This window comes from Oncorhynchus gorbuscha, linkage group LG17 (genome assembly GCF_021184085.1).
Source record: "Oncorhynchus gorbuscha isolate QuinsamMale2020 ecotype Even-year linkage group LG17, OgorEven_v1.0, whole genome shotgun sequence".
In the NCBI taxonomy this organism is placed as follows: domain Eukaryota; kingdom Metazoa; phylum Chordata; class Actinopteri; order Salmoniformes; family Salmonidae; genus Oncorhynchus; species Oncorhynchus gorbuscha.
The window spans coordinates 32,297,793-32,325,437 of NC_060189.1; the positions used below are offsets into that span (position 1 = coordinate 32,297,793).

Genomic DNA, 27,645 nt, shown 5'->3' on the forward strand with positions numbered 1-27,645 from the left:
CCTCTGTGGAGATGGGAGAACCTTCCAGAAGGACAACCATCTCTGCAGCACTCAACCAATCTGGCCTTTATGGTAGAGTGGCCAGATGGAAGCCACTCCTCAGTAAAAGGCACATGGCCGCTCGCATTGAGTTTGCCAAAAGGCACCAAGATTGAACTCTTTGGCCTGAATGCCAAGCGTCACATCTGGAGGAAACCTGGCACAATCCCTATGGTGAAGTGTGGTGGCAGAATCATGCTGTGGGCAAGTTTTTCAGCTGCAGGGAATGGGAGACTAATCAGGATCGAGGGAAAGCTGAACGGAGCAAAGTATAGAGCTCCTTAATGAAAATCTGCTCCAGAGCACTCAGGACCTCTGACTGAGGCGAAGGTTCACCTTCCAACAGGACAACGACCCTAAGCACACAGCCGAGTCAATGTAGGAGGGGCTTTGGGACAAGTCTCTGAATGTCCTTGAGTGGCCCAGCCAGAGCCCGATCTAACATCTCTGGAGAGACCTGAAAATAGTTGTGCAGCGATGCTCCCCATCCAACCTGTCAGCTGGAGAGGATCTGCAGAGAAAAATAGGAGGAACTCCCCAAATAAAGGTGCGCTAAGCTTGTAGCGTCATACCCAAGAAGACTCGACCTCAATCGCTGCCAAAGGTGTTTTAACAAAGTACTGAGTAAAGTTTTTTTTTCTTTTTTTCTTTCATTTGATACATTTGTAAAGATCTGTTTTTGCTTTGTTATTATGGGGTATTGTGTGTAGATTGAGGAATGCAAAAAAAATAATAATCCATTTCAGAATAAGGTAACGTAAAACAAAAAGGTGGGAAAGTCAAGGGGCCTGAATACTTCCCAACTGTACTGTATGTTAGTTGATTCTTGACACACACTCCTGTGGACTTGGCAAGACAGTTAAATGTTTAATGTACAGTTCATATAGAAAAATAAAATACTATATTTTACTCAAATTATAAAGTTTTCAAATGAAACCGGTTTCCATTAATAAATTAGAACATTTGTTTTTCAGTATGTTGGACTCTTAAGATTTTATTTCCTTGTGTGTACATAGTAGAGTGGGAAAATAAAGTTTAGCATCTGTCTTAGTGTCTCTTGGCATTTCAAACTCTTTGGGCAAGTTTTCATGTACCGAATAAAAAACTAAACTTTCCATCGCATTTTCAGCTCTATCGATAGTTGTCACAAACAAGCAAATATGACTACTCTCATCTTGACACTTGCAATCTAGCCAACAGGTCGCAGAAACTGTGCTGGTAGGCTAGTCTACATGAGCTTTAATTTGAAGGTATTTTCATCCATATGACCAGTTTAGAAATGAATGCACTTTTTGTAGATGGTCCCAAAAGTATTGTGACAAATTCACGTGTGTATCCAAGTTGTCAAAAGTTTATTTTGTCCCATATTCTTAGCACACAATGATTACATCAAGCGTATGACTCTACAAACTCGTTGGAGTCATTTGCTGTTTTGTGTGTGTTTCAGATTATTTTGTGCCCAATTTGTGTTAGGAATATCGGACCAAATACATTGAACTTGTTCCAGTACTTTTAGTTCCCCCATTTTAGGGGACCATGTACAAAAAGTCAGTCACTGTGTCATTTAAAATTCAAAGTGCTGGAGTAGAGCCAAAACAACAAATGGTCACTGTCCCAATACCTTTGGAGCTCACTGTATTTCTAAATATATAGCTCTGGACAACAGTAATGTCAAGTCTTTGCACAGATGCCAATGAGCAACGTGTGAAGTTATTACATTAAAGGCCTGGGGTCATATTCTAACAGTAACATGTTTGTGGGCATTCTGAAATGAAAATAGATTTTCATGGTTGGCAATGAATATAAATAATTTTCCATTCAAATAAATCTGTACTATTCCATAACATTGTGCACATCTGGAATGGTTTTAGAAAAAGGTAACTTATCTTGCTGAAAATAACTTACTGTATAACAATGTTATTATGTACCTGAAAAAATAAATCAAAGACATTTCTTAAACCTGGAAATAGCTAACCAGCATCAGATATCATCCGTGTGCTCATTCATTGTCACTGACACACAGCACAGCAATGTTCATTGCACACAAAAGTTAATGCATATTTACAATGCAGCAACTAAAAAAAATATATATTATTTTTTAAATCTGTGACTTACATAGAACATGATAATTTAGGCAAAGATAAGAAAACTACACTATAGAATTTTTTTTTGTTGAGGATACATCAAATCAATATGATAAAAATAAGAATTCTATGCTATAGCAACAAAAAAAGGCTGAGGAGGCTACATCGTGAAATGAGAAAAATAGAAACACCTATTTAATTGAACTGTTAGGTGGGGATGGGGGCAGGACATCGGTTGGCATCAGGTGTGGGATCTTGATCCAGCTCGAAGCTGACGTTGACAAAGGAGGCTTTGCCCTCCGGCTGCTCCATGGCTGGCTGCTGGATCTCCTGGTTGTGCTCTTCTTCAAAATGACGTTCTGCCTCCTCAGACAGCCGGTTCTCCTCCTCCTCCTCCTCCTCCTGTCAGTCACATCATGAATGAGAAGCAAGAATATTACAAACTACATCATGGAGTAGTAACAAGGTAGTAGTAATGAAGCATTCCAATGTCTGTAAATAGATGCTTTCCACAACAACTTACCTCCTTTTTCATTCTGTAGTACTCGTCAATAGCATACTGGTACTTGGGTGAGGTAATTCCGAACAATGAGGCCATTCTCTCCCCAAGATAGTCACAAACTGAAAGTAAAAAGCACAAGGCACATTATTACTAACACACAGAATATTCAATACATGTTTATCTTTAGAGTGTAGTATACAAAATCCCACATTTACCTGAAATAGTGGAGGTTGCCACTCTCCACATGTAAAACCAAAAGTATGGACCCCAATTCAACTTGGACTGTATCAAAAACATGACACAATAAGAAAACAAAGTTAAAATGTGGAATTAATAATTATATTCAAGTGCATGTCATGGAGTAAAGTCCAGAGAAACCAACCGGGTCAGCTGAGGTCTTAACAGAGATCGAAACTTGCACTTCCTCATCTTCATCTGTGCTGTATTCCTCCATGGTTTCGCCACTGGCAAAGTAAATCGTTCTACGGGGCACCTTCTGCTTTTTCATCCGCATGTCTCCCAGCTCCACACTCTCAAACTCCTTCACCATATTGGAGCTCTGTCAATCATCATAACAACAGTTCATTCTCCAGACGTGTTTGGTTACATACAGCTGGTAGAAACAGAATTTTACTATCATAATTTAACTATTAGAAAGAATAGCAGCTACATTATGGTTGTTGACATTTGTCACACATTTGAATGAAAACATTCCAACGCAGCATGTTTATTCAAGCAGTTTCTGTGAGTGTTTAATTCGTACCGCAGCAAATGACAGAGTGCTAGTGATTGTTACTATGGTAGCTAGCTACGCATGTCGTATAAATGTACAATTGTGAACGAATTCCTGTTCGAGACAGCTTGCTATTAGCTAGATAGCTACTAGTCAGCTGCTGAGGCTAACGTTACAGTACAATGAAGTAGCTAGCTAGCTAAAATAAAACACACACACACAATCGTTTTTTTGTTGGCTAAGCTCACGAGAATAGGTATAACATTTCAATAATCACACCTTTTCAGTGTCCATAACTTGCCCCAAAGAGATGATGACATTAGAGAGATACAGCGACGCGGTTTTTATGCCGCGTTCAAATCAACTCGGTAGTGTCCTACTTCCAACATCAGAGACATCAAGACAACTGAACTAGGAAAAAAACGAACTCCGACTGGAAAACATATTTTGAACGGTAATCCAACTCTAAATTCACATGTGGACTCGGGCCTCTTCCTAGAACTCCCACTTTCCGACCTGAAGATCACAGATGTTATGATATATCCTCGTATTTTTTTTCGAGATCCCAGTTATTTTGAACGCACCATTATTAGCTCAGAGATCACACTTCACTGCTTCTCTTTGAACGCACCATTATTAGTGTAACAGTATAACTTTAAACCGTCCCCTCGCCCATACCCTCTCTCCTCTGCGGGGCTATCAGAAGGCTCGCCTATTCGACCAATCAGAATAGGGAATGTGATGACGCATTTGCGGGCTCAGACAGATCACCGTAATTCAAGGGTTTTTAAACTTTGTTAGCCTGGGGCCCAAATGAGAAATTCTGTGTTTTCCTGTGACCCAAGCTTAGTTATGTATAGCTGCATTTTTTCCTATTTGCCCAAAAAATGCAATATAGACAAAAACAAATATATTTTCATGTTTATTTTCCCCCATTAAAAACACGTATCTAGGTTGAAACTGTTGCTGTTAAAATACAATAAATAATTTCCTTCTGAACTGGAATAAACAGATTGATCACATCCCACAGATGTATAACAGAACACACACACACACACAGGCTTTTTGATCGTGCATCCCTAAGTAACAGCACAGATGGAAAAATTCTGGCCTACTGTACATCTTACTATATAAATTATTGTTGATAGAAAGTCTAGGTTGGAACTGTTGCTGTTAAAATACATATTTTTTATTCTGAACTGAACTGGATTGATCACATCACACAGATGTAGACCAGAAAACACACAATCCTAATCAGAGGTGTGTGGCTGGTTGAAGTTTTCAACAAGCAGGTCTATTCTGGGCTCAGTTTTTGATAGTGCAACACTGAGGTCATGCTCAGCATTTCTGTACTTGAGAACCCTGACTTGCATAGGTATGTGGTGCCAAACTGGATAAGAACATCTACTGCTTTCTCAGTCAGGCAGGAGACTGCTACCTGCTGCAGATGAGCAACCCAGAAATGTGTGAGTATTTGCCTCAAAAAGCATATTGCTTCAATCAGTTCATTCCAGTTCAGAATAAAAAGTATTACTTGTATTTTAACAGCAACAGTTCCAATCTAGACTTGTTTCCAACAATTATTTCTACAGTAAAATTTACAGTATTCCTGATTTAAAAAAAATCTTCATCTGTACCGTTTCTTTGGGTTGCACTATCAGTCGGTAGTTAGCTTGCTTTGGCTAACGTTAGCTATTAGCTGTGTAAAGTTACAAGGCCAGGGGATTGTTTGAAAGAGAAACTCACATCTTCTACTATGAGATAATACTCCCTTATTTCTGCATATCATCACCTGTTATAAAATGACAACAATGCCTTGCTAGTTGACTTTCCACTTTCGAAGCACTGTTTCCTGAAGCATTCTGCCCTGTTCTGAAAGAACTCACTGGGTTTACAGTCGTGTCGTTTTATTAACTTGTTCGTTATGAGAGACTCATTTCTAAGCACTTCCCCACACAGAACACATTGTGGGCGCTCCTCGTTATTTCTCAAAGTTTGTATGAAAGAGACAAAAAGTAATCACTGTATTTGCGTTTCATGACGATTGAGCTCAGTCAGAACTTGTGGCTAGCATGAGTCCATTTCGTGATGGCGAGTGGGAATAACAAGTCAGTGGCTTGAACGACAGCGCTACATCGCGTGGGTCGCAGTGATCTTCAACACAGCAGAAAAATATCCGGTAAACCGCGAAGCACACGGGCATCTCCCTCTAACGCAGCTGCCAAACTGAACAGACACCGCTGCTAAGCGCCTGAATAATTACAGTATGTAAATAAGGTATTTAGGTTTTCGCTTTGTCATTATGCGGTATTGTGTGTAGATAGATGAGAAAAAAATATTTAAATGTTTAGAATAAGCCTGTAACGTAAAAGGTGACATCATTCCAAAAAAAATAGAACCGACACATTTTCTTCCATCCACCATGCGGGTCAAGTGACGGGCACTAACTACACCTGGGATTCTTGTCGCAAAGGATTCCTTTCGCAAGGTTTTCCTCAATTTCCATTGACAACCCAGAGATAACTCCCTTAAAACAGGTGCCCTACCCCTACTCCAGTGCTTGAAGCATGATACTTCGGGTGACTCGATTCTTGTGAGGCCCACTGCCCTGTTCCTAAGACATAATCAGGGACAAGCCCACGCCTGGTCACTCTGATTTGATTGAACTTTTCCTAGCAGGCTACGATTTACCGTCTTCGATACGCCAAACTGATTTCCCAGATAATCACCCTTTTCAAAAAAACGCATCCCAACAAGAAACGGATCCTTGTCTGATATACTATCATCCCCTTCAATTATCGACACTTATTTTTCATTCCATTCTTCACCATTACTTTTGTCCATTCTTCTTCGGTATTGGGTTGGCGGATCGCAACCAACTTTAACGGGAATACACTGCCACCTACTGTACTGGAGTGTGAGGCCAGTCACGGCCTACCTACATTAACTTCCGGTAATACAAAATTGGGGAAAAAGGAACATTACCCTGCCAAATATTAACCCTCACTAAAAATCTCACCACCCCATTCCAATATTTAATCCTACTCTAGGCCAATGGTCTGAGAGGACAGAACACTACCACCCAACACCCCCTGCAAATCTTCTGCAGTACAACCTCACAATCCTAGGTACTTCTCTGCAGCTGCCATCACCACCTTTATTTTCTGTGACTTATGTTCCATTTCTACAGTACAGTTGACAACCATGGCTATGAATGCTAAGAAACCCACATTACTGAAGCACATGTTATTCCCATCCATCCCTCTCTATTGGTCTCTGCCTACTCACAGGAATCCCCTCAGGATCTCTCACCCTGCACCCATCTTTCTCTACAACTTTCTTCACTGTTTCAGCATATGACACTTTCTGTACTACTCTGACGCCTGGAAACCTCAACCTGCCTTTCTGTTACCGGACACCTCCGATCTCCAGCGCCATAACACTGTAGTATTTTCGGGAACAAAAACTCTCACGGGATAACTAACACATCCTAACTTGATCTTGTGCGAAGACTCTGCATCAAAACTCAGCAGAACAGCCAATGTCATCTCCATTTCACCACACTCTCCACCGGGTCTGCATCGCACCAAACGGCGGGCCTCACAGACACCAGGAATCTTCCATTTCAGTTGATCTTCCGCAATACTTAATGCTACCCCCATTATCACGGCTTTCAACAGCGCCCTGCTCCGAAGAGCAAAGCAAGACAGTTCTTGTCCCTAATCGCATGGTCCGGAGCGCCCTCTCCCTCTGGATGGAAGAAACACAATACATCACTGTTGAGTTACTTTCACCAACTCAACAGTCCCAAACCTCTTTTTCCATCCAACCTGAAACCACATATGGATCAGCCAGAATACAAGTATCCATTCTCTCCACAAATCTCACACCCACTGGGCCAGAATCATCCTTGTCATCATCGGGACGAGGCTCCAACACGGCGGTCTTCACCGCAGGTACTTCATCCTCACTCTCGTCACATTCAATTCCTTCTGTAGCTCTTCCAAAAGTTCTGCATGATCCTTTTTTCCATATTTACTCAAAACATGTTCCACTTTTCTCCTTTTTTCATTGTCCACCATTTTCTCCCTCATCAGATCTTGCAGGCTTGTGCAATCCCCCACTCCATATTTACTCATATGTTCCACTTTCCTCATTTTTTTGTCCGGTCCTCTATCTCACAGGCAATCCAGCCCAAAAATGGCATTCAATCAAATACCCCTGAACGTGAAGGTATCTGCTATTGGATATTGTTCTTGAAAATAAATTCCTTTTACATTTCTACAGCATTGGCTGTGCTAGTTAGGTCAATAATATGGTATCCTACACTATAACGGTAAAGAGAGTGTGCAAAGAGAAAACGAGGTGGTCTTGTCGTTGGCAGAGAATTCAATAAAATGTCCCCTTATGTTGGGGACTCAACTGCAGTAAAAGTTCCCCCCCTTGCGCACTTGAGAGGTATGGCAAAAATAAGTAATTGGACCAAACCACTACTGCAAATGGTTTGATAAAATAACTATATTTGCAGATGACAATTAAATGAACAACATATTCTACAGAAAATGAAAGTATATCCAACATATGAATATATAAGTTAAACAAATTATGATCAAACATAAGAATATGTAACTTAAACATAAATGATGTCGGCCTGTTTTCAAAAAGTGGAACGTTGCGGAGGATTGTTTTCATCCCCACGTAGTCATAAGTGGTATGATCCAATAGTATTGAACGCACATCTGCTGGATGTTTAGTTTTACGGAGAGCGAGTACCGGAACTGGACTGTTGTCGCACAATCTTACAACGGTTATATGTACACTTTCTGTCCGCGATTAATACAGTAGTTTAGTGGTCTGCGCCATGGCTTTGTACGGGTGTGTCGGAGCCATGGCTTTACCTAGCGAGCTTATCGTCCATATATTTTCATTCTTGTCCGACCGTGACAAGCTTCGGGCCTCGGCCGTGTGCTCTCGCTGGAGGGAGTGTCTGTTTTACCCATCGCTTTGGACGGAGCTGAAGTTGCGTGTCGGAGGTGGTGCAAACTGGGGAGGTTCTGGCTCCAAACAGACCCCAAGATTAGAATTTCTCATGAGGAAGTTTGGCGCCTTCGTGCGCGAGCTACATCTCGAGGTTGCCCCTGTGGACGGATATCTAAGCCCACTGAGCGGAGTTGAGGGCAGGATAGAACCTGTAGAACGCGACCCTCAATTGCTTGATCGCTGGAAAGACGCAAGGATCACATATTTGGAACAGGTGTTGTGTGTGCTCAGATGTATTCGAAACAACAGGTAGTTGGATAGTTACTACAATTATTCAATACATGTTTAAAGTAAATGGAGTCAGCAACTCCATACGTGTCAATTTGAGTGTTTGTTGGGTCGTAGTCAGCTAACGTTAAGTAGCTAGCCTTGCTATAAACAAACTATCATTACGTAATCGGGTCATGTCGTTACTCGATTTCTGCTTAACGTTATACTGCTTGTGTGGTTTTCAGTCTGTTTTAGCTACAATCTAACTACTTGGAGAAGGCATGTCAGTTAGAAATCTGGTTTTAAACTTGTTGCGCAAAGGATGTTGCAAGGAGTTTTTTAAAATTACATTTAAACAACATTGCAGCAGTGGTGGTCATGCCCAGGGAAACTAGCTAGGCTCAACCATTGAGGTCAACAATGACATTGGCAGCATGCTGTCATTCAGGTTTGGATGGGTTTCTTTCTAAATGTAATCCGTAACTAGTTACCTGTCCAAAATAGTAATCAGTAACGTAACTTTTGGCTTGACCAAACTCGGTAACGTAAACTGATTACATTAAGTTACTTTTAGATGACTTCCCCTCAAGAGGCATAAGAAGAATGCAAAAATGTATGTTACCAATTGAACGATATCTATTGCAGGATAAATCAATGTTAAAGAAAGTTTATTTAGCTGGCCTTATATGGATGCTACATTTTACTTTATGGGTTGGTTATGTTTTCTACTACATATAATAATACGATTAAATTGTATCTTTACATTAATAACCGAAGTCTATCAGAATTCCAGTCATTCCAATAAATGCTATACTACGTGATCTTCAAGAATAGGACTTGGAGGTGTAGATTAGCCAAATTGTTTTACTTGAGCATAACCCCAAAACTAAGGGTTTATTAGCCATCCCTATTTTTATTTTTATTTATTTCACCTTTATTTAACCAGGTAGGCAAGTTGAGAACAAGTTCTCATTTACAATTGCGACCTGGCCAAGATAAAGCAAAGCAGTTCGACAGATACGACACAGAGTTACACATGGAGTAAAACAAACATACAGTCAATAATACAGTATAAACAAGTCTATATACAATGTGAGCAAATGAGGTGAGAAGGGAGGTAAAGGCAAAAAAGGCCATGGTGGCAAAGTAAATACAATATAGCAAGTAAAACACTGGAATGGTAGTTTTGCAATGGAAGAATGTGCAAAGTAGACATAAAAATAATGGGGTGCAAAGGAGCAAAATAAATAAATAAATTAAATACAGTTGGGAAAGAGGTAGTTGTTTGGGCTAAATTATAGGTGGGCTATGTACAGGTGCAGTAATCTGTAAGATGCTCTGACAGTTGGTGCTTAAAGCTAGTGAGGGAGATAAGTGTTTCCAGTTTCAGAGATTTTTGCAGTTCGTTCCAGTCACTGGCAGCAGAGAACTGGAAGGAGAGGCGGCCAAAGAAAGAATTGGTTTTGGGGGTGACCAGAGAGATATACCTGCTGGAGCGTGTGCTACAGGTGGGAGATGCTATGGTGACCAGCGAGCTGAGATAAGGGGGACTTTACCTAGCAGGGTCTTGTAGATGACATGGAGCCAGTGGGTTTGGCGACGAGTATGAAGTGAGGGCCAGCCAACGAGAGCGTACAGGTCGCAATGGTGGGTAGTATATGGGGCTTTGGTGACAAAACGGATTGCACTGTGATAGACTGCATCCAATTTGTTGAGTAGGGTATTGGAGGCTATTTTGTAAATGACATCGCCAAAGTCGAGGATTGGTAGGATGGTCAGTTTTACAAGGGTATGTTTGGCAGCATGAGTGAAGGATGCTTTGTTGCGAAATAGGAAGCCAATTCTAGATTTAACTTTGGATTGGAGATGTTTGATATGGGTCTGGAAGGAGAGTTTACAGTCTAACCAGACACCTAAGTATTTGTAGTTGTCCACGTGTTCTAAGTCAGAGCCGTCCAGAGTAGTGATGTTGGACAGGCGGGTAGGTGCAGGTAGCGATCGGTTGAAGAGCATGGATTTAGTTTTACTTGTATTTAAGAGCAATTGGAGGCCACGGAAGGAGAGTTGTATGGCATTGAAGCTTGCCTGGAGGGTTGTTAACACAGTGTCCAAAGAAGGGCCGGAAGTATACAGAATGGTGTCGTCTGCGTAGAGGTGGATCAGGGACTCACCAGCAGCAAGAGTGACCTCATTTATGTATACAGAGAAGAGAGTCGGTCCAAGAATTGAACCCTGTGGCACCCCCATAGAGACTGCCAGAGGTTCGGACAGCAGACCCTCCGATTTGACACACTGAACTCTATCAGAGAAGTAGTTGGTGAACCAGGCGAGGCAATCATTTGAGAAACCAAGGCTGTCGAGTCTGCCGATGAGGATGTGGTGGTTGACAGAATCGAAAGCCTTGGCCAGATCAATGAATACGGCTGCACAGTAATGTTTCTTATCGATGGCGGTTAAGATATCGTTTAGGACCTTGAGTGTGGCTGAGGTGCACCCATGACCAGCTCTGAAACCAGATTGCATAGCAGAGAAGGTATGGTTAGATTAAAAATGGTCGGTAATCTGTTTGTTGACTAGGCTTTCGAAGACCTTAGAAAGGCATGGTAGGATAGATATAGGTCTGTAGCAGTTTGGGTCAAGAGTGTCCCCCCCTTTGAAGAGGGGGATGACCGCAGCTGCTTTCCAATCTTTGGGAATCTCAGACGACACGAAAGAGAGGTTGAACAGGCTAGTAAATAGGGGTGGCAACAATTTCGGCAGATAATTTTAGAAAGAAAGGGTCCAGATTGTCTAGCCCGGCTGATTTGTAGGGGTCCAGATTTTTTAGCTCTTTCAGAACATCAGCAGAATGGATTTGGGAGAAGGAGAAATGGGGAAGGCTTGGGCGAGTTGCTGTTGGGGGTGCAGTGCTGTTGACCGGGGTAGGAGTAGCCAGGTGGAAAGCATGGCCAGCCGTAGAAAAATGCTTATTGAAATTCTCAATTATGGTGGATTTATCAGTGGTGACAGTGTTTCCTATCTTCAGTGCAGTGGGCAGCTGGGAGGAGGTGTTCTTATTCTCCATGGACTTTACAGTGTCCCAGAACTTTTTTGAGTTAGTGTTGCAGGAAGCAAATTTCTGCTTGAAAAAGCTAGCCTTGGCTTTTCTAACTGCCTCTGTATAACGGTTTCTAGCTTCCCTGAATAGCTGCATATCACGGGGGCTGTTCGATGCTAATGCAGAACGCCATAGGATGTTTTTGTGTTGGTTAAGGGCATTGTTGTTTATGATTTTGTTGTCATGAAATGTAGCCACTCTCAGATTAATAGACAAAGCTATTGATGCAAGGACTGACCATCCATGATATCAAACTTGTTTTATCCATTGTTTGTTTACATTTCCAATGTTTACAAACATTGGTGAAAAACAAGCTTATATTTTGGGTTCTTATGGAGTGTGACAGATGAACTAAGCTCATGATGCATTTAAATTATATTCTTCAATAATCAATGGATATACACTACTGGTAAAAAGTTGTAACACCTACTCATTCAAGGTTTTTTTTTTTACTATGTTCTATATTGTAGAATAATAGTGAAGACCTCTAAACTATGAAATAACACATATGGAATCATGTAGTAACCAAAAGTGTTAAACAAATCCAAATATATTTGAGATTCTTCAAAGCAGCCACCCTTAGCCTTGATAACAGCTTTGCATACTCTTGGCATTCTCTCAACCAGCTTCACCTGGAATGCTTTTACAACAGTCTTGAAGGAGTTCCCACATGTGCTGAGAACTTGTTGGCTGATTTTCCTTCACTCTGCGGTCCGACTCATCCCAAACCATCTCAGTTTGGTTGAGGTTGGGGGATTGTGGAAGCCAGGTCATCTGATGCAGCACTAAATCGCTCTCCTCCTTGAGGCTCCTATTTAGCCCTTACACAGCCTGGAGGTATGTTGGGTCATTGTCCTGTTGAAAAACAAATGATAGTCCCACTAAGCCCAAACCAGATGGGATGGCGTATCGCTACAGAATGCTGTGGTATCCATGCTGGTTAAGTGTGCCTTGAATTCTACATAAAACATTGACAGTATCACCAGCAAGCACGCCCACACCATCACACCACTTCCTCCATGCTTTACATTGGGAAATACACATGCAGAGATCATCTGTTCAACCACACTGCATCTCACAAAGACACGGCAGTTAGAACCAACAATCTCCAATTTGGACTTCAGAGCAAAGGACAAATTTCCACCAGTCTAATGTCCATTGCGTGTGTTTCTTGGCCCAAACAAGTCTCTTCTTAGTCAGGATGCTCTTGATGGTGCAGCTGTAGAACCATCATAGTGCTGGATGGTTTTTGCGACTGCACTTGAAGAAACTTTCAAAGTTCCTGAAATGTTCCGTATTGACAGACCTTCATGTCTTAAATGAATGATGGACTGTCATTTCGACCTGCTTATTTGAGCTGTTCTTGCCATAATATGGACTTGGTCTTTTACCAAATAGGGCTATCTTCTGTATAACCCCCCCATACTGTGTCACAATGCATTAAGAAGGAAAGAAATTCCACAAATTAACTTTTAAGAAGGCACACCTGTTTAATTGAAATGCAGTCCAGGTTAACTTCCTCATGAAGTTGTTTGAGAGAATGCAAAGCTGTCAAGGTAAAGGGTGACAACTTCGAATAATCTCAAATATAAAATAGATTTTGATTTGGTTAACACTCTTCTGGTTTCTACTAGGGATGCACGATATATTGGTAAGCATATCGGAATCGGCCGACATTAGCTAAAAAATGCCAACATCGGCATTGGCCTGATGTCTAGTTTAACGCCGATGTGCAAAACCGATGTCAAAGCTGACGTGCATACCTATATAACATAGGTGGATGACGTAATGACGCCACAAACAATACAGCGTTACACGTGCAACACAGCATTCCTAACCTAGCCCACAATGCCTGTGTGGATTTATTTTGAAGTTTCAAAGGAAGATAACAGAAAGGCCATATGCAACGTTTGTGCTGCTATTATTTCCCGAGGACGGGAGAAAGGGAAATCATTCAATACCACAAAACTAATTAGTCATTTGAAAGTGCATCACCCCCAAACATTCAGCAGTTACTTAGAACAAAAGTAGGGGGAAAAAAAACTAAGCACACACTTCCAACAACTAAACAAGTTCAAGTCCAGCAGTCATTTGAAAGAGTAAGAACATTTCAGCGAGACAACTCAAATCAAAATCCATTACCGCCAAGATGATGGAATTCATTGCCCTTGACAATCAACCGTTCTCTGTCGTAGATGATGTTTGCATTTGCCGACTGGTCGAGCACTTCGAGCCCCAGTGCACATTACCAAGTAGGCGCTATTTTTCAGATGTTGCCCTACTGGAGTTAGTTTTGTTGAAACGCACATCCATGAGCTACTTGCTATGGGCATCACTGCTATTAGCTTCACGACTGACAGTTGGACCAGCTATGTCAGCCCCATGAGCGCGCTTAGTCTGACAGCACAGTGGGTCGACAAGGATTTCGTGTTGAGGAAAGCTGTATTGCATGCTCAAGAATATGCTGGTTCTCATACCGCTGCTGCCATTTCAAACATGGCAAACATTGTGGGGTGAGGTGAGAGGGATTACTTATCCTGTCCTAGGTATTCCTTAAAGAGGTGGGGTTTCAGGTGTCTCCGGAAGGTGGTGATTGACTCCGCTGTCCTGGCGTCATGAGGGAGTTTGTTCCACCATTGGGGGGCTAGAGCAGCGAACAGTTTTGACTGGGCTGAGCGGGAGCTGTACTTCCTCAGTGGTAGGGAGGCGAGCAGGCCAGAGGTGGATGAACGCAGTGCCCTTGTTTGGGTGTAGGGCCTGATCAGAGCCTGGAGGTACTGAGGTGCCGTTCCCCTCACAGCTCCGTAGGCAAGCACCATGGTCTTGTAGCGGATGCGAGCTTCAACTGGAAGCCAGTGGAGAGAACGGAGGAGCGGGGTGACGTGAGAGAACTTGGGAAGGTTGAACACCAGACGGGCTGCGGCGTTCTGGATGAGTTGAAGGGGTTTAATGGCACAGGCAGGGAGCCCAGCCAACAGCGAGTTGCAGTAATCCAGACGGGAGATGAGAAGTGCCTGGATTAGGACCTGCGCCGCTTCCTGTGTGAGGCAGGGTCGTACTCTGCGGATGTTGTAGAGCATGAACCTACAGGAACGGGCCACCGCCTTGATGTTGGTTGAGAACGACAGGGTGTTGTCCAGGATCACGCCAAGGTTCTTAGCGCTCTGGGAGGAGGACACAATGGAGTTGTCAACCGTGATGCCGAGATCATGGAACGGGCAGTCCTTCCCCGGGAGGAAGAGCAGCTCCATCTTGCCGGGGTTCAGCTTGAGGTGGTGATCCGTCATCCACACTGATATGTCTGCCAGACATGCAGAGATGCGATTCGCCACCTGGTCATCAGAAGGGGGAAAGGAGAAGATTAATTGTGTGTCGTCTGCATAGCAATGATAGGAGAGACCATGTGAGGTTATGACAGAGCCAAGTGACTTGGTGTATAGCGAGAATAGGAGAGGGCCTAGAACAGAGCCCTGGGGGACACCAGTGGTGAGAGCGCGTGGTGAGGAGACCTGTCAGGTAGGACGCAATCCAAGCGTGGGCCGCGCCGGAGATGCCCAACTCGGAGAGGGTGGAGAGGAGGATCTGATGGTTCACAGTATCGAAGGCAGCCGATAGATCTAGAAGGATGAGAGCAGAGGAGAGAGAGTTAGCTTTAGCAGTGCGGAGCGCCTCCGTGATACAGAGGAGAGCAGTCTCAGTTGAATGACTAGTCTTGAAACCTGACTGATTTGGATCAAGAAGGTCATTCAGAGAGAGATAGCGGGAGAGCTGGCCAAGGACGGCACGTTCAAGAGTTTTGGAGAGAAAAGAAAGAAGGGATACTGGTCTGTAATTGTTGACATCGGAGGGATCTAGTGTAGGTTTTTTCAGAAGGGGTGCAACTCTCGCTCTCTTGAAGACGGAAGGGACGTAGCCAGCGGTCAGGGATGAGTTGATGAGCGAGGTGAGGTAAGGGAGAAGGTCTCCGGAAATGGTCTGGAGAAGAGAGGAGGGGATAGGGTCAAGCGGGCAGGTTGTTGGGCGGCCGGCCGTCACAAGACGTGAGATTTCATCTGGAGAGAGAGGGGAGAAAGAGGTCAGAGCACAGGGTAGGGCAGTGTGAGCAGAACCAGCGGTGTCGTGTGACTTAGCAAACGAGGATCGGATGTCGTCGACCTTCTTTTCAAAATGGTTGACGAAGTCATCTGCAGAGAGGGAGGAGGGGGGGGGGGGAGGGGGAGGAGGATTCAGGAGGGAGGAGGAATCAGGAGGGAGGAGGATTCAGGAGGGAGGAGAAGGTGGCAAAGAGCTTCCTGGGGTTAGAGGCAGATGCTTGGAATTTAGAGTGGTAGAAAGTGGCTTTAGCAGCAGACAAGAGGAGGAAAATGCTCCTCACTCCCTGTAGAGAGGAGGGAGTGAAAGGATGCCAGGTCCGCAGGGAGGCGAGTTTTCCTCCATTTCCGCTCGGCTGCCCGGAGCCCTGTTCTGTGAGCTCGCAGTGAGTCATCGAGCCACGGAGCGGGAGGGGGAGGACCGAGCCGGCCTCCCCTCTCTGTCGGGAGAATTGGTTTCTCATTAGAAGCGATTGGAATAATGGCTACCATATCATATGCATATGATTAGTATGTGTGGATAGAAAACACTCAGACGTTTCTAAAACTGGTTAAATCACGGCTGTGACTATAACAGAACGTGTGTTTCATTGAAAAACGCAGGAAAATCTGATCACTGAAAATGGAAATATATATCCATGCGCGACTTGAACCCATTGATAAAGGTGAACCACATTTAATGGGGCTGAGGTTGCAATACCTACAGCTTCCACACGTTGTCTAGAGTCTTGTCATTTGCCTAGGCTTTGTTTCTTGGTCAAACAGACGCAAGGCAACGCATTTCTTCCGGTCTCCGACCGGATATTTTGGTTGAGGATTACCCAGACATTATTTCCAGATGGACAGCTAAAGAATATACTTCGCCTCGTGATCAATTTGATCGCTTATTAACGTTTAATAATACCTAAAGTTGCATTACAAAAGTATTTCAAAGTGTTTTGTGAAAGTTTATCGTCGACTTTTTTAATTAAAATCACACAGTCTTCATAGATCGATATCTAGGCTATATATGGACCGATTTAATAAAAAAAAAGACCCAATAGTGATTATGGGACATCTAGGAGTGCCAACAAAGAAGATGGTCAAAGGTAATGAATGTTTTATATTTTATTTGTGCCGTTTGTGTAGCGACGACTATGCTAATTATTTTGTTTACGTCCCCTGCGGGTCTTTTGGGGTGTTACATGCTATCAGATAATAGCTTCTCATGCTTTCGCCGAAAAGCATTTTAAAAATCTGACTTGTTGCCTGGATTCACAACGAGTGTAGCTTTAATTCAATACCCTGCATGTGTATTTTAATGAACGTTTGAGTTTTAACTAGTACTATTAGCATTTAGCGTAGCGCATTTGCATTTCCAGATGTCTAGATGGGACGCCTGCGTGCCAGGTAGGACCAAGAGGTTAACTGACTTGCCTAGTTAAATAAAGGTATAAAAAAAGAAAAATTGGCAAATCGGCACCCAAAAATAGCGATTTCCGATTGTTATAATAACTTGAAATCGGCCCTAATTAATCGGCCATTCTGATTAATCGTTCGACCTCTAGTTTTGATTATGTTTTACTGGTAATTGGGACATACGTAAATGCTAACAAAATAACTTCTTTGTGTGTGTGTGTGTTTCAACTATTTAACTGTACAAGAATGCTTAAAATGCCACCCGAATTTTCATTATCGTTTATCAGTATCTGGTGTTTTGGCAAGGAAAATATTGGTATCGGACAAAAATGTCATATTGGTGCATCCCTAGTTAATACATGATTCCATATGTGTTATTTCATAGTTTTTATAGTAAAAATAAAGAAAACCCTGAAATGAGGGGATGTTCTTCAACTTTTGACGTACACACACATTACCATTCAAAAGTTTGGGGTCACTTAGAAATGTCCTTGTTTTTGAAAGAAAAGCAAAACAATGTTGTCCATTAAAATAGCATCAAATTGATCAGAAATACAGTGTAGACATTGTTAATGTTGTAAATGACTATTGTAGCTGGAAACGGCTGAGAGGCGTAAAGAGGCCCATTATCAGCAGCCATCACTCCTGTGTTCCAATGGCATGTTGTGTTAGCAAATCCAAGTTTATATTTTTAAAAGGCTAATTGATCATTATCATTTTGCAATTATGTTAGCACAGCTGAAACTGTTGTTCTGATTAAAGAAGCAATAAAACTGGCCTTTAGACTAGTTGAGTATCTGGAGCATCAGCATTTGTGGGTTCAATTACAGGCTCAAAATGGCCAGAAACAATTAACTTTCTTCTGAAACTCGTCAGTCTATTCTTGTTCTGAGAAATGAAGGCTATTTCATGCGAGGTATTGCCAAGAAACTGAAGATCTCATACAACGTTGTGTACTACTCCCTTCACAGAACAGCGCAAACTGGCCCTAACCAGAATAGAAAGAGTGGGAGGCCCCGGTGCACAACTGAGCAAGAGGACAAGTACATTAGCATGTTTCTCAAACTAGACAGATGCCTCAAGTCTCCAACTGGCAACTTAATTCAATAGTACCCTGCAAAACACCAGTCTCAACATCGACAGTGAAGAGGTGACTCCAGGATGCTGGCCTTGTAGGCAGAGTTGCATAGGAAAAGCCATATCTTAGACTGGCCAATAAAAATAAAAGATTAAGATGGGCAAAAGAACTCTGCCTAGAAGGCCAGCATCCCGGAGTCACCTCTTCACTGTTGACATTGAGACTGGTGTTTTGCCGGTATTATTTAATGAAGCTGTCAGTTGGAGACTTGTGGGGGCGTCTGTTTCTCAAACTAGACACTCTAATGTACTTGTCTGTTTTTCAGACGCCTCACAAGTGTGATTGTGAATCACATTGCTGCTATGTATTATTCAATAAGTGATATCCGTATCGTCGTAGACTACACCTCTGCTGTCATCCTCACCTCCATTTATTTATTCAAGTTGGATAATCTTTAGATGCTGACAGCAGTCACACCATTGGATGGCATAGCTTGGACTGTAGCCTACAAAAGTATATTCCTGCTGTTTTCCCGCTTTCCATCAAGCACATTTGGTTTGTCATCATAGTGGTCTCTGACTTACGGCCAGACTCACACACGTTGAATACATTTAAACTTGCACCCTTTTCAATGCTGATTTGAATGTAATTGAGAACAGAAGTGTCAAAGATTTTGTTTTCCCGCAAACATCCTTTCTGAATTTAAAAGTAATCATTAAAGTAATCTAGTTTTTCAAAAGTGTCTGAAACCAGATTGCAATATTTTTGCTGGAAATGGATGACCGTTCGTTTTTTTTGTAATCACTTCCATGTAACGGACTACATGTCATCCGTTACTCCCCAACCCTGGTGATATGCAACTCTGCCTTTTCAAACATGTACTTTCAATATGCTAATATCTTTTGGATACATTTGTGTCCTGAAAAGTTAAACTTCCACTGCCACAGAGATGGCTTAAAGGTGTCTTGAGGCATTTCTTTGTTGATATTTAATTCCAGCGTTCATTCAATTACAACACACTTGTTTAAGAGCGTTTGAGCGATTTAGTGGCGCAATCAAATGCCGGAAGCTGGGTTTGTTGTAGTGGACCAAACTCCGTTCAATGGTGAAGGAAGTCACCATGGAGTGGAATTTAGTCTGCCATGTTTGTGGTGTCTAGTCGCTAGGTTTGTGGTGGACACCCGTGTGTGATGTTGAAAGGTATTTATTGTCAGAGGCCTTCTGGCAAATTGGTGAGGACATGTATACTGTTTGATTGTGTTTGTTGCAGACCACAATTAGAACATTCACTGACCTCCACTATGGCTGATTTGTGTCTGGTTTTGACTAAAGCTCATATCTCTCTCCCCGCTCGGCCCTCTCTCTCCCCGCTCGGCCCTCTCTCTCTCGCTCGGCCCTCTCTCTCTCGCTCGGCCCTCTCTCTCTCGCTCGGCCCTCTCTCTCTCGCTCGGCCCTCTCTCTCTCGCTCGGCCCTCTCTCTCTCGCTCGGCCCTCTCTCTCTCGCTCGGCCCTCTCTCTCTCGCTCGGCCCTCTCTCTCTCGCTCGGCCCTCTCTCTCTCGCTCGGCCCTCTCTCTCTCTCGCTCGGCCCTCTCTCTCTCGCTCGGCCCTCTCTCTCTCTCGCCCTCTCTCTCTCGCTCGGCCCTCTCTCTCTCGCTCGGCCCTCTCTCTCTCGCTCGGCCCTCTCTCTCTCGCTCGGCCCTCTCTCTCTCGCTCGGCCCTCTCTCTCTCTCTCTCTCTCTCTCTCTCTCGCTCCCTCTCTCGGCTCCCTCTCGGCTCTCTCTCTCGGCTCCCTCTCTCTCTCTCTCTCGGCTCCCTCTCTCTCTCTCTCTCGGCTCTCTCTCTCTCTCTCGGCTCTCTCTCTCTCTCTCGGCTCTCTCTCTCTCTCTCGGCTCTCTCTCCCCTCTCTCTCGGCTCTCTCTCCCCTCTCTCTCGGCTCTCTCTCCCCTCTCTCTCGGCCCTCTCTCTCTCTCTCGGCCCTCTCTCTCTGCCCTCTCTCGGCCCTCTCTCTCTGCCCTCTCTCGGCCCTCTCTCGGCCCTCTCTCTCTGCTCTCTCTCTCTCTGCTCTCTCTCTCTCTGCCCTCTCTCTCTCTCGGCCCTCTCTTCTCTCTCTCTCTCTCGGCTCTCTCTCTCGGCTCTCTCTCTCGGCCCTCTCTCTCTCTCTCGACTCTCTCTCTCTCTCTCTCGGCCCTCTCTCTCTCGGCCCCCTCTCTCTCTCGGCCCTCTCTCTCTCGACTCTCTCTCTCTCTCTCTCTCTCTCTCTCGGCTCTCTCTCTCTCTCTCTCGGCCCTCTCTCAGAAATCTCCAGAAGCTGAGTCTGTATGGGGATACCTGCATTCTTCAGGATGAGGGCATTCTGGACAGTGCCTATCTACAGCAGGTTGACCCAGGAGGCAAGAAAATCAAAGAGTGAGTAGCTTTTAGGCAAGGCTACATCTTGCCCAGGGCGACAAAAGGGCATAAAGCAGGGCTCTACACTTACTTTTCTTACAAGGAACATGTCTAAATTGAAAAATGTCATCACACATAAAGACATTTAGGGACACAATGAAAATTATTTGAATTAATAAAGCTAGGATCCTGATTTTTCTTCGAGGTCGCACAGCAAAATACTTAGGTGCACAATCATTCAAAATCACAGTACAAACAGTATAGTTCCCTTAAGGTAAAGCACCTTTAGTAAATCCGCTTTCTCTGTGAGAAATTCCCATGTCTGGAATGCACTGCCATCAGACACACATAACTGCACCACATATCCCACTTTCACAAAATGCATGAAGACATGGCTAAATGTCAATCAGATTTGTGAACATAATCCCTAGCTGTGTATTGCCGCTTTCCATGTTGTCTGTAGCTTGTGAGTTGTGGAAACACTTTGTTGCTTTTATGAATTTTGTCTTGCCGCTTTTTGTTCTATGTTGCTCTGTCTGTATGCTATGTCTTGCTTGTACTATGGTGTACTGCGTGTGCTCACTGCTCAATGATGGTCTATATTGTAATTGTTTTTAATAACCTGCCCAGGGACTGCGGTTGAAAATTAGCCGGCTGGCTTAAACCGGCACTTTTACTGAAACGTTGATTAATGTGCACTCTCCCTGTAAAAGTAAAATACACTCTAACTGTCTTCTGTTGAAATTCTGCCTCATATAATTACATGGAACACAAATAGGTCATTTAATAGGATCTCTGTTCTGCCCATACAGTTTTTAAAAAATCTATTCATTGTTAGTGAGTAGGTCTTTATTTGCAGAAATGGAACAGAGAAAAAATGGCTTAAGTTTTCAAACTTTCTTTCTGTGTTTTCCTCTGGGCCGGGGTAGGATCCAACAGCTGTTACTGGAGGTTCTGTCTAACAGCAGGAAGATAAAGTGGCTGTCCTCCGCCTTCATGCTGGGCGTGGTGACCCCATGCTCCCTGGCCTCTCTGTCCAACCCCAGCGCAGGCTCCCTGGAGCACCTCGGCTTGCTGGACAACCAGCTGCCTTGCCTGGTCTCACCTGTGGAGCTGGAGCGGCTGGTCCACCTGCGTTCCCTGGCCCTCGACTTCTGTGACTTCACCTCTGAGTTGAGCCACCTACTGGCTGGAGGAGACCGTGCTCCTCTACACCGCCTCTCCCTGATGCTCAACGGCGCTGCTCTGGAGGCTAAGCCACTCGATGGCACCGCCAGTGAGGACGACTGGAAGGCCCTGGTCCAACGCAGCGCTAACCTGCGGGTTTACGTGATGGCACTGGATGTGTGCAGCCAGGACCTGCTGAGGGTGCTAAAACCAAGCCTGCCCCTGGAGAGGATCCACCTGGACAGCTACTCCACCTTGGTCACAGACGGAACCCTGGAGCTCATTGCCCAGCAGTACAACAAGACCCTGAGCCACTTCGTCCTGATGAGGGATGACACCGGCTTCCCTGACCTTGGCATCAACCGAAACGAGGACCCACTGGTCCTACTGGCCTGGCGCTGCGTACACCTCTCTGTATTGGTCATCCACGGTGAGCCTGGCCCAGATGTTAGCATTACATAGCTCACCACTCTTTTAGTGTAGCCTAACATTTGAATGGCAATGATTGATTTCCAGTGGCATGGGTTCTACAAGATGTTCTGATAGAAATATTTATTACTGGTTATTTCTGGGAGTACTGTTATGTGGGGCGGCAGGTAGCCTAGTGGTTAGAGAGTAACCGAAAGGTTGCTAGATCGAATCCCCGAGCTGACACGGTAAAAATATGTTGTTCTGCCCCTGAACAAGGCAGTTAGCCCACTGTTCCTAGGCCGTCATTGAAAATAAGAATTTGTTCTTAACTGACTTGCCTTGTTAAAGGTAAAATAAAATGTCTAGTACGGCTGACCCCATTTAGTCGACTGGTTGATTGTTTTGGGCGATAGGCTGTTGGTCGACTAAGTAGCAATAACAACAAAAACATCATGGTGTACAAGACATCTGTCTGAGTGGACTGATCCATTGTGAATGTGCTACTGAAAATGTATATGGTTATTTTATGTAAGAACAATGGTGCAATACAAAATCAAACATTTTTAACAACTGCGCCCTCTCACACTTTGGATAGTAGTCACTGTCCTCAGTTCTGAAACGCACCAGTACACTGTTGAATTGGTTCTGTGGTGTCGAGGCAGCAGTGAGGAGAGCGAGACAACGGGAACCAGTCAGTCACTCGCTGTCTTTTTTATTTTAATACACAGTGCAGCATGTCTGAGCCAGGTCCCGTACAATCAAATCAATTGCGGTCAAACTCCCTCTAGTCCTTTTGTCTTTTAATTATTTCAACAAATGGTTTGCTTAAAGCATCCGACAAGCTCAGTGCATATAGTTGATATGATTAAAACTCATAGGATGTGTCAGGATATGGAAAAATACATTTTTTAAAACTGACCTATCAATTGGTTGAAAGAACAGTATCTTGGTCGACTAATACATTTTAGGGAACAGCCCTAATGTCTAGTGTGTGTTGTAGAGGTCATATTGGCAGCATGTTGATATGTATAGCACAAATCAAATGGAGTTGTTTTACATTCAGTATCCAGTATGTTCTTTCTACAGTGGCGTTCAATGTGATTCTCCTCTGTCTGAACACCACAGGCTACACTGTGTGGTCCCACAACCTGGTGGCCATTTCCCGTCTGCGTGGCTCCAGCCTCAAGGTCCTGGCTGTGTCCGAGGAGAGCATTGACTTCGACCCGGACCAGAGGGTCTTCATGGAAGGTGACCCCGTCCACAACCTGGTGAAGGAGGTGTCGCTGAGCCTGGGGCGTGTCTGGCACCCTTCTCTGGACTCCAACCTGGTCCTCAGCGAGCCCACCCAGCACTTCCACAGAGAGATGCAGAGCTTCAGCTTGGGCATGTAGGCAAGTGCTGCAGCCGCCAGACCGGGCAGCCATCTGGGTCGTGTTCATTAGGCATCAAACAAAAGAAAACCAGACCTAAACAGGAGGGACCCCACTTCACCAATAAGCAATGCAAATTTTCTGTTACTAAAAGTTTTCCATTGAATGACTTAATGAATACAACCCTGGTCTGGTCTTGCCTGCTGCACATGCTCAGTGTTTGTCTCTGGACCTATAAGGTGATTAGAGGATCATCTCATTTACATACTTTGTCTTTTATGTTTATTTTCTTCTCTGTAGCATCCTTTGTGCCGTGTTTATCAGTATTAGCTCTACATTTATATCTATCTATATATATCCTGCTTATGATTAGGAGTATAGTTGAATAATTGTTTAGTAGCTAAATGAGAGGTTGGTGTTGCAAGGGGGCTTTTTTACACAGCTAGCTTAGTTAGTTGTATTGCAAGTTTTATTTTTTGCTTTGTGTTTTGTCTATCAGCAAGTGCTGAGTTATCAGTTAATCCACCTTGGCTTTTTGCAATGATGGAATCCTGTGTACTTGTTCGTGCACATTTTTGTTTTTAAACAGGAGATTAGTCTAGTAGTCTTCCGGCAGAGGGAGGGACCGTGCTGATGGAGTGTGTGGTTAGCCCCCCCCCCCCTCAGCCCAGCAAGATCCTGTCTGCTCTTTACGTTTGTGTTTTGGAGATGATATTGTTGCTATGTTACGGGACTAAGATCCTGCTGGTTCTTCTCAACCCAGAGGTGGGATATGATAGGTTTCCACACTGACACTGAGTTTCCTACGTTCTACTTAAGTCAGGGGTTAGCGTTGCGAGTCGTACGCTGCAGTTTGCTCTCAGAAAAATCCTGTCTCAGGTGGGCAAAACATGATTCTATGAAGATGGTGATGATGAGGATGTATATACTATGAAGCAATCAGCTAGTCTGTCAGTCTAATGCAGTTTTCTTTTCTTCACATTTGCCTTGGAAAACCCCTTGTTTTCTAGTATCAGTAGTTTTTTCCATCCAATCTGCCCCTTTTTTACCATGGGGTAAACAAACTTAGTTGTACATTTGTTTTAAGATTAAGGTGTTTAAAGAATGGCAAAAAGCTACTCCTTGCACATGTTTCTCTTGTTCACAGCTATGTTCGCTGACTCCAGGGCCACAGTGTTTCACCAGCTGAACGTTGGATTGAGGGCTCAGAGTAGTAGAGGGAATCTGAGGTTGATTGCTCAGTGGTAGAATGTAAATATGAAGCTAACAACCTTAATGTGTAAAGTTGTCTGCTATCCAGAATTCCCCTAATCTTTTTTGTTGTTGCTTGTAAAGCTTCGGGAGCCAGTCTTGACTGATAACGCAGTAGTGTGTGGGGCTTGGAATAGGTGACCTGTGGTTGTTTTGTGCTGCTGAGATGTTGGAGCATTCCGGAAAAGAGGAGTGTAGGTTTCTCTTGATCTTGTGTGATTTGTGAAGCTGTCGGTCAGCTATTACTTTTTGTTGTGTTCCTCCGTGCCCATAACTTTCGTTGGTACTACCAAAGCCAGCCATTTTAGTCAAGGAAGAGAAACGCAGTATGCAGAGTTCTGTATATTGAGGAAAAAATATGTTTGCTTAGAAACAGCTGGCAAGGTGTGTGTGTGTGTGTGTGTGATCCATGATTCAAACAATGTAACGATCAGCCTATGGGATCCACTACTAACCTGTTTAGTTGTGGCAGTAAGATATGAGCCTGCATGCAAGGTTCCACTTGGGTTAAACTTAGTCTATTGACGGTTGATGCATGAGAAGTGATAAAGGAATATTGAAATGATATACATGTTAACAGAGGGATTATTACATTTTTTTGTTTGTTTTTAGTACCACACCAAAGAGGATGTAGATAATATTCTATATTTGGAGTTAACTTGTTTGTGCTGAACAGGGGTAGTGTAAGACCTTTTTAGAGGATGACAAATGCCAGTTAATTGTTACAATGTGTAAAACATCCTAATGCTGTGCCTAAATCCAGTGTAGCTTTCGCTCAGTTTTTTTGTGTGTGTTCGTTTCCAGTTCACCATTCATTGTCTAGTACAGCATTTGACTACCGTTAAAGCATATTTTATTTCCGCATTGTTTTTGTGTGTGTGTGTGTGTGTGTGTGTGTGTGTGTGTGTGTGTGTGTGTGTGTGTGTGTGTGTGTGTGTGTGTGTGTGTGTGTGTGTGTGTGTATAAAGTTTCGGAAGTGCATACATCAAAGAATTAGCCGTATGGTGTGCTTGAAGCAAAGCATGGTGTACCTCTTTCTCACCAGTGAGCAGGAAACTGCCTTTTTCAGGGTTACTGTCAGTTGAGGAGAGGTGTTCCATGCCTAAAAAATAAATGATGAAAGTTAGAAGACTCTTTTTTTTACAACAAGTCACTGGATTAAACAAAACGGTCTGTCAGCGTGTCTGCATCAGCTGCCAAAGATAACTGTGTGAAACGACCCTTATGAAGTGCCCACGTGCTGGCATAGGGAAGGGCCAATGGCTGATCAGCCAAAATGTACTACTATGACTGCTCCTCCACAAATACTACTAGAAATATACCTACTGAATATGGGGTGAAGATGGACCACGTGGTGCACAGCTGTGCTGTGGCTTGATCAACAACAGAGCTCTCGCTCACCAGTTTCATTGTGAAAAGTGAATGTCATTTAAGTATAGATAAAATCAAGTTTTGTTGATTCTTTCAGCCCTGTATGCTGCTATCAGATGTGTAAGGAACATTCCACTGGGGAGTTAAAAACCAACAATTTCTTTTTTTTTTAGGGTCAATTGGAGTAAATTAGAGTAAATGATGCAAAATTGGTATTTTGCTGTGTGAAGTCCTATAGAAGTGGTTGTGTAGCCTAGTCTCACTCTGCATGTTAACAGGCATAGCAGTGGAGGTATTTTCTTTTCTTTTTATACTCTGGAGAAACATACCATTTGGGTTATTACAGCTTACAAATCAGTTGGTTCCCTTTTTTTCTTGACATTTTTTATGCTTGACATTTTTTGTCATCACAATCCACATCTCTTGTTGAAAAGGAGGAACCTATATAGCGACAGTGAGCTGCTTGAGGGCAGGTCCATCTGAGAGTTAACTGTTACCTGTAGAACCTCATTGTGCTGCAGAAGCTACAGCTAAATGACCTCATACCAGCCTTATTATGAGCGTAAACGCTTGAAGTCAAGAGACCTGAGTGAGGAGAATTCTGTTTTTGTTTTATTCCATTATTAAAAACCTGCACCACTATCATACCACAAGTTCACTGTTATGGGGGTCAGGAGGGAGGTGAGCTTAAACATGTCACATCTCTTAATGGCTGGCTTGCGTTACAGCCAAGTCAAACGCATATAATCCAGTGGCTTTTATCTTTCTGTCACTTACAAATGGAAATAACAATGTGATTGTTTTAAGATCTTGATTCTTTGGAAGCCAAACTCTGTTTCAAAGGCGACCATGGGTTACAGACATGGTCTCTATGAGACTGGCCAGCAGGCCCCAGTTTTAAGTGGTATGAATGTTGTGCATTTGTTTAAAATCAGGATATTTTATTGCAAAATAAGTCATGCATTACAAGAGGCCACCATGGGGCACTAGCAGTGCGAACACCTAGGCTGTGTCCTTATAAGCTTTCGGGAAAGAAAATAACTGCGTATTTGTATATATCAATACATTAATGTATACTCTTATGCAACATATGTCCGGGTTCTATTTATGAACATTTGTAAGCTTTAAGATGGTTTTACCATTTTTGCTAAATGTTGAAATATTTGGACAGGTGTGTTCTGTCAACTTTGTCTCAAGTGAGCGCATAGCATTGGATATGTACAGTACATCTGCAAATGGGAACTCCACTGGTGCAGGTGTGAAAATGGCAAGTGTAGAGAATTTTGATTTGAAAAAGTGATGCAAGATTAAAGGAAAAAGCCTAAGTGACATTGTGTAAACCAGCTGAATATTGATGGTTCTTTTTAAACCAGTGAATAAAAGCATTAAACACAAACATGGTCTTTGTTATTCA

General features: G+C 43.4%; 2 protein-coding genes across 8 annotated transcripts; one reads left to right on the forward strand and one right to left on the reverse strand.

Annotated features, from left to right (window-relative positions):
• Positions 1–883: 883 nt before the first annotated feature.
• On the reverse strand, positions 884–7,729 carry LOC124002310 (protein FAM177A1-like). 5 transcript variants are annotated; one of them, XM_046309693.1, is made up of 5 exons: positions 6,088–7,729; positions 3,008–3,184; positions 2,841–2,907; positions 2,647–2,744; positions 884–2,525 (listed from the first exon to the last, which is right to left on the reverse strand). In XM_046309693.1, exons 1-5 carry the CDS (start codon positions 6,142–6,144, stop codon positions 2,331–2,333), a joined length of 594 nt encoding a protein of 197 aa, XP_046165649.1. In that variant the 5' UTR covers positions 6,145–7,729; the 3' UTR covers positions 884–2,330. The 5 variants fall into 5 exon arrangements, with proteins under 5 accessions (XP_046165649.1, XP_046165653.1, XP_046165652.1 ...); XM_046309697.1 differs by having other exon boundaries at positions 5,905–7,729; XM_046309696.1 differs by having other exon boundaries at positions 5,151–7,729.
• LOC124002309 (F-box only protein 33-like) lies at positions 3,230–27,627 on the forward strand. Of its 3 annotated transcripts, none has more exons than XM_046309691.1 (4): positions 3,230–3,241; positions 20,569–20,679; positions 21,591–22,258; positions 23,365–27,627. In XM_046309691.1, the coding sequence occupies exons 3-4, from the start codon at positions 21,658–21,660 to the stop codon at positions 23,628–23,630; spliced, it is 867 nt and encodes a 288-aa protein (XP_046165647.1). In that variant the 5' UTR covers positions 3,230–3,241; positions 20,569–20,679; positions 21,591–21,657; the 3' UTR covers positions 23,631–27,627. The 3 variants fall into 3 exon arrangements, with proteins under 3 accessions (XP_046165647.1, XP_046165648.1, XP_046165646.1); XM_046309692.1 differs by lacking the exon at positions 3,230–3,241 and adding an exon at positions 4,719–4,824; XM_046309690.1 differs by lacking the exon at positions 3,230–3,241 and adding an exon at positions 8,097–8,647.
• Positions 27,628–27,645: the final 18 nt, after the last annotated feature.